This window comes from Alligator sinensis, unplaced genomic scaffold, assembly GCF_000455745.1.
Source record: "Alligator sinensis unplaced genomic scaffold, ASM45574v1 scaffold667_1, whole genome shotgun sequence".
NCBI classification, from domain to species: Eukaryota; Metazoa; Chordata; order Crocodylia; family Alligatoridae; genus Alligator; species Alligator sinensis.
Window position 1 is genome coordinate 476,504 of NW_005842636.1, and position 7,393 is coordinate 483,896.

The window sequence follows — 7,393 nt, forward strand, 5'->3', positions numbered from 1 at the left end:
GGGAAAGGATTGGAGGAAGCAGCTCAAGTCTGGGAAAGAGCCAGAGAGCCACATAACAGCAATATGTGGTACAAAAGGGAAATGCATAAGTTATAATACAAAATACATCTGATCTATGTATACAAATACAAGAAAAATGAGAAATAAAGATGAGCTGGAAGTTGCAGCCTGTGAATAAAATTAAGATCTAACTGGTATCACAGAGACATGGTGAGATGGCTTTTATGACTGGAATATCAACATTGAAGGTTACGTTTTGTTTCAGAAGAACAGGGTTGAGAGGAATGGAGGTGGTGTTGCCTTGCATGTCAAAAACACATTTGTTCCCTGGTTCAGAAGGAAGAAGGTAGTATATCAGAATGCATCTGGGTGGAAATCAAAGGTGAAAGATGCAGCACTGATATAATGATGGGAATTTATTGTAGGTCACAAAATCAGGGAGAGGAGGTGGATGAGGCACTTTTCAAGGAGGTGGCAAAATTATCCAAAAGCTATGAGATGGTACTGATGGGAGACTTCAACTTTCCAGACATCTGCTGGAAGAACAATACAGCAAAACATAAAATGCTGAGCTGGTTCTTAACCTGTGTGGAGTAAACTTTATCTTCCTAGAGGTTGAGGACACAAATAGGAGATCATCTATCTTGGATCTTGTTCTGACCAAGAGAGTACAATTGGTGAAGGATGTAAGAGGTGATGGGGATCTTAGGAAAAGAAGTAATCCCATTATGATAGACTTCCAGATCCTAAGTTGGGGAAAGCATGAGGTCAACAAAATAAGAGTTCTAGATTTCAAAAAGCTGAATTTCAACTGGCTCAAGGGGTTAACAGTGTCATGGAAAGACAGTCTGAAGAATAAAGGTACCCAGGAGGGCTGGGAACTTCTAAAGGGCACAGCATTGGAAGCACAACAATTTTTACATGATGGAAGCTCAGAAAGAATGGCAAGAGACCAATGTGGCTGCTCAAGGGGCTTCTAGGATACCTCAAATGCAGAAGGAAAACTTTCAGGCATTGGAAAAATTGACAGGTCACCAAGAAAGTATACCAGAAAATAGCAAGAACCTGCAGGGACAAAAATCAGGAAGGCAAAGATAAAGAATGAACTGTGCCTAGCAAGGGAAGTTAAAGACAACAAGCAGAGACTTTATAAGTGTGTTGGTCAGAAAAGAAAGACTAAGAAAGCTGTGGGTCCACTGTTAAAAAACCAGCAGAAACTCCTAACAGAAGATGCAAAGAAAGCAGAGCTACTCAACACCCACTTTGCCTCAGTTTTCACAAAAAATTAAGCTGCAAAGAGATGTCTAATAAAGATTTGGATAAAGAAGGCGACAAGATGAGGGATGAAATAACAAAAAAAGACAGTCAGAGAGCTTTTGATGGGTTTGAATGAATTCAGATCAGCAGAACCAGATGAACTGAATCTCAGGATACTGAAGGAACTGGCAGGGGATCTCTCAAAGCCCTTGGCAATGATCTTTATGAAGTCATGGGAGATGGGCAAGGTACCAGAGGACTGAAAAAGGACTAATGTAATACACCTCTTTAAAAAGGCAAAAAGGAGGACTGGGAAACTACAAACTGGTTAGCCTCACCTCAATACCCAGGATGTTACCGGAGCATATGCTAAGGAAGGCTATTTGCAAACATCTGGAGAAGGAAAGGCTGATCACAAGCACTCAGCATGGGTTTACTAAGAACAAATTGCATCAAACAAACTTAATCTCTGTCTTTCACAAAGTAACCATCTGGGTGAATGAAAGGAATGCTATGGATATAGTGTATCCAGACTTCAGCAAGGCTTTTGATAAGGTCCCATATGACTTCTTATAAACAAAATGAAGAAATGTGGGCTGGACAAAATTACTATAAGGAGGATAGACAACTGGCTCAATAGCTGCAAGCAAAGAGCAATTATAAATGGATTCATGTTCGGATGGCAGGAGATTTTGAGTGAATTCCCACAGGGGTCGTTCCTGGGCCCATGTTTATGGATCCAGGACATGTTTAACGTGTTTATTAATGATTTGGATGCTGGCATAGAAACCTTCTTGAGCAAGTTTGAAGATGATATGAAACTAGGTAGAGTTGCAAACACACTGTAGAATGGCACCATGATTCAAAAGGATCTTGACAGATTGGACTGTGAGGTTGCAGTTAACAGAATGAAATTCAGTATTGACAAATGCAAGGTGCTATACCTTGGGAAGAATATTCATAAATAAAAATACAAAATATGTGACTTCTGGCTGAATGGCAGAACTATGGAGAAGGATCTGGGAATCTTCATAGATCACAGTCAACACATGTCTGCAGTGTGATTCAGCCACACAAAAGGCAAATGCACTTTGGGGATATACAGATAAAAGCATTAGGTGAAAGACACAGGAGGTGATAATGCCTCTCTACTTAGCACTCATCTAGAGTATTATATGCAGTTTTGGGCTCCACATTTTTAACAGGACATGTAGAAGTTATAAATGGTCCAGAGATGTGTGACAAAAAAGATAAAGGGCTTGGAAGGCAAGTCATACGAGGAGAAGTTGAAGGAACTAGGCACATTCATCTTTTAGAAAAAGCATTTAAGAGGGGACATGATAGCATTTTTCAAATACACCAACAAGACAGAAAGCACCTTCTCTCTCCTGCTGCAGAGTGTAGGATGTCGAAAAATGGCTTGAAGATGCAGCAAAGTAGGATCTCAGAAAAAACTTCTTCACTGTTAGCATAATGATGTAGTAGAATAGACTGCCTAGGAAAGTTGTCCACTTGTCATCATTGGAGGTGTTCAAGAGAGGCTGGAGAGTCCCGGTCAGGGATGATCTAGAAATAGCTGTGCCTATGTTCTTCTATGGGTATTTCACATGCTTCTGGGCTTTGCTGGCTCCCACATAGGGATGGGAGGGATTTCCCCCCCTCTACTGCTACATGTCTCTTTTTTATTATTATTATTATTATTATTATTATTATTATTTTAAAGCCTTCCTCAGAGGTATTAGGTGTTGGCTGCAGCCAAAGACACGAATTTTGACTGCGGTGTGACAGTGTTCTTAGTGGGACTTACATCTGGAAGTTCCTGGCTAGAGGGTCTTGGCCCTCAGCTCAGGGTCAGACCAATCACTCACTATATTTAGGGTCAGGAAGGAATTTCACCCTATGGTCAGACTGGTATGGACTGTGGGGATTTTTGCCTTCCTCTGTAGTGGGGGGTGTGATCCTTTTCCCAGGATCTCTCAAGCATATATTAACATTTGCAGTAGCAGGATGTTGGCCACCATGGTCCCCCTGCTTTATCTGTAACAGCTTACGGTGTTATACCTTCAATTTTGTGTCAGGGCTGACTGACATTTTGCTAAGAGGTTAGAAAATGGATTTATATGGGATGGTTTTGACGGGACGATGCTGCCTCAGGTAGGGGGGCTAGTTTAGATGACCTCTGGAGGTCACTCCCAGTCTTACTTCTCTATGATTCTATGATAAACTAGGAACACAATGAAATTATTCAGATCTTATCAAGTTAAGTATTTTCTTAAGGGCAAAATAAAATGTTAGTCTGATTTTTTAAATGACACTCAAGAAGCTTGACCTGTTGGATACTGAAACTGTAATTTTTCATACTGTGTGGAATGAAAACAATATAAAAAAATCAAAATGTTGACATTTCTCATAGTATAAAGATACCACAGTCAGACCTGCTCTTCAGCTTTTACATTAAAGCAGTTGTATGCATAGGTAACATGTAAAGGGTGCATGGGGGGGAGGGCATGTGCCCCCCCGAGACTGCTGGTGCCCCCACTGAATTTGGCTGCTGCCAACACCACCACTACTGCCTGCGGGTGGTCACTTGCTACCCCCCACCACTGCCGACGCCGCTGACACTGCCTGTGGGCGGTCCCTGCTGGGCCTGCCCCAGCCCCCGACATCTCTGCTGACACCTGCGGGTGGTCCCCACTGAGTCTGCCCCTGCCACCGCTACTGCCTGTGGGGGGTCACTGTGCCCACCCCAGTCCTCAGAGGCACCAGTTGTTCATGGCTGTGTGGGTTTAAGAAAGGATCAGATTTGCATTGTTACAATATTCCCATAAATACCTGATGTGTAATCTGGTGCTCGTTTCTCACAGTTATCCCCATAGGTTCCAGCTTGACACACACAGAGACACTCTGTTCCAGATAACACAGGTTTGCCATTATTGGGACAGGGGGCACATTTACAAGGGTCAAATCTGTCCATGTATTCAATTAGGGCTCTCCAGAGGTTGCGGCGTTTAGTTACAGCACATGGAAAGTTTTTTACCAAGTCCAGGATGGGAGACAACTAAAAGAAAAGGATATGGAAAGGGATCATAATACAGAAGATGAAGTGGGCATTTCCTTGCAGTACAGCTGTATTAACTTTTTCCTATGGACAGCTACACAGCCCCAACATAACCAAAATAAATTTTTATAAACACCAGAGCCTATATAGCTATGCTCTGTGGCTAGGGTGCTCCACCCTGACCCACAAGCCAAATCCATCCCACAGAGCCCTGGCATCTGGCCTGCAGAGCTCCCCACAGGTTGGGAAATTTGGCGGCGGGGGAGCAGTGGCAATTAGCAGTGCCACTCATCATCTCCTTGCTGCCAAATTCTCAATCCCTGCCTGGGAGGGTCAGGGCTGGGCCATGCCCCCTCCCCATCCATGTGGCTAGATTGGGCTGAGCCATGCCTCCTCCCTTGTGCCAAGCCCCTTCCCATATGCAAGGATGAGCCAGGGCCAGGGGCTTTTGCCCCCCGCTCCACTTGCCCCCTGCTCCAAACAGCTGGATTGGTTTCCCACACTGCCTGCCCCATGTGCCAGATCATGTCCACCAGCCACATCCAGCCTGCAGACACACTGGGCAGTGGGGCAAAAAGACTGAGCATTACTTTTCTAGGGGCACAGTGCTGAACATGAGCCAACTCCATATTCTTTAAAGGGGTAGGAAAAAATCCATTCATCTATATTACCAATAATCATCCTGTCATCTTAACTAGTCTTAGGGACTAATATATATAAGTTTAGGGCCTTATATATATATTCCTAAAGACATGTCCAGGAGGATGGTGTAAATACAAAACAGGAGGTCATGTGGCATCATGGGAGATGCAGGGGCAGTCTCTACTCTTACCTCAAAATCAACCACAACAGGATTGTCCTTTGTTGATTCCAGCCAGTTTGTGAATACAACATGCTCTGGAAAAGACCCCTTTTTCTCCCAAGCTAGAGCTGCAGCATATTCTGTCCTGCCACCTTTCACTAGTGAAATAGACCGTTCAGCTGACTGCAACATGGAACCTGAAATAGGGATTCAATTAAGATTTTTTCAAACATAATCACAACTTTCCTATTGCTCATAAATACCAAGGCTTTGCTTTCTAAAATAATAAGTGAATGAATGTGATTTGCTGGTGGCACAGAAATGCCAAGTTATGTTGCAGGGAGATGAAGTAATACCCCTCAGTCATTTTGTTCTCCCTGGGAATGGGAGCCTTGTCAGTGGGAGGTTTGTCCTCACAGTGGGAGTCAGACTGGTACTTATGTGACTTTCATGAAACTGGGCTGACTATGAAGATCTTTTGTAGTTAGATAGATATACTAGTTTTACGCACCCATGGAACATCCTTGCCAGGGGAAGATAGCCCAGTGTAAAGCAGGGAGGAGCTTTTGGGCCATAGTTTTTTTTGGGGGGGTTGGTGTACTCTGTAGAATGGACTCAATGCCTGACTTAGAATACAAAAAGTGAAAACCTGCCCTGCTTCCTCCCCAAGTTGCTGGGAGTTCTGCCAGTGATTTCAGTAGAGCCAGGATTTCACCCTGCATGCCTGACTGCTGACAGCTAAGGGTATAGACACTACCCCAACTGGTACATAACTGTACATTCACCTTCATGGCGTTCAGTCAGTCGATTTGTGGTGCAGGTAGTATGTACTTTCTTTTTCTTTCTGAAAAACACGCGCCTAGTTGTTTCTGTCCGAACACATTCATTTGATTGTTGTGTTGTCAAACCTAGATAATATCAAACAGCAAAAACATTAAAACATTGAGCAGCATCACCAGAATCCATATCACCGCCCCCTCCCCCACACATCTACCCAGTCTATTGCAGTCATGCAAGTCACAGCATTCTTCAGGTTGAACACCTCATTCATTTCTTTCCACCTTCCACATCAGGTTCAACCTTCTCATCCTTCTTCTGAAAGTTTGCTGCAGCCAATAGCTTTTCCTTCATGGTCCTCCTCCACCTCTCCCACTTCTCACAATCTCCCATTCTCAACTTGCTTTCTATTCTTCTCCCATTGCTTTTGGGCAGTTTTTCCATGCCACCCCTCTTATAATGTCCTTGGCCTCTCCCCTCTAGCTACTAGCATGCAAGAGGACAGCTTACTTATTCAAATCCTCTGCAAGGCATAGTAGGCCAAATCTACTCCTATCAAAAGCTTTCTGTTCTATAGGGCATAATTGTTAAAACAACCAACTGTCCTGAATTTTCAGGGGCAGTCCCAAATATCACAGCTGTCTTGGTATCCTGAAGGACTACATGTAAAAAATGATGCCAGGGAGTCTGCTACTGAATTTAGCAAGTGAGACAACATGATGCTGCCTGGCATCAGGGAAATACAGCTATATTGCTTCTGAGTCAGGAACCATGAGCAGTTGCAGCCTGTGGCAGCTCCTGATCTGGAAGCAATATAGCCATGTTCATATCACCCTGTGCCCTGGCCAACCAGTCATCTGCTGTATGATACAGTATGTTTTGAGTAACTGGGGATGGGACCCTAGTGATAGTGCTGAGAGAAGGATGCACCATCCTTTGCTATATTACTATCCCCACAATATACTGCTGTATGATACTTCGGTATCTATGGGATACTTTGGTGTTGAGTTACTGCCTTCAGCCCAGAATGGGCCCCATTCTATTCCCCATGTACCAACAGCATTGGACAGAGTCATATTTGCCAAATCCTTTTAAGGATCTCCTGATGCTCCTGATACATCCTTTACCCTTCTGTTTACACTATACTAATAAACAATACCCACAAAATATCCACCTACAGCTGTGAATGACAGCTCTTAACCAAATAGGTTTAGGTTTCCATTTTTGTAGAATGGTTCTTTCCTATTAAATGATTTGCTTATCCTACTAAGAATTTTGCTGGCAACTGTGATCTCTAATAATTCTCTTACATTTTTAGTGTTAAGGCTAGAAGGCACCACTAGAATCTTTCATATGACCTCTGGTATAATATAGAGCATAATATTTTACTTAGTTATGTCTGTTTTTGTATCAAAAACGTATAGATTCATAGATTCATAGATGTTAGGGTCAGAAGGGACCTCAATAGATCATCGAGTCCGACCCCCTGCATAGGCAGG

General features: G+C 43.3%; 1 protein-coding gene across 1 annotated transcript in view; it reads right to left on the reverse strand.

Annotated features, from left to right (window-relative positions):
* Positions 1–7,393, reverse strand: part of LOC102376566 (complement component C6-like) — a 109,418-nt gene that overhangs the window by 28,321 nt on the left and 73,704 nt on the right. Inside the window, exons 10-12 of the mRNA XM_014524590.2 lie at positions 5,903–6,025; positions 5,148–5,314; positions 4,090–4,315 (exon numbers count right to left, since the gene is read on the reverse strand). Coding sequence (XP_014380076.1) covers positions 4,090–4,315; positions 5,148–5,314; positions 5,903–6,025 — 516 coding nt within the window. The remainder of the gene's footprint in view (positions 1–4,089; positions 4,316–5,147; positions 5,315–5,902; positions 6,026–7,393) is intronic.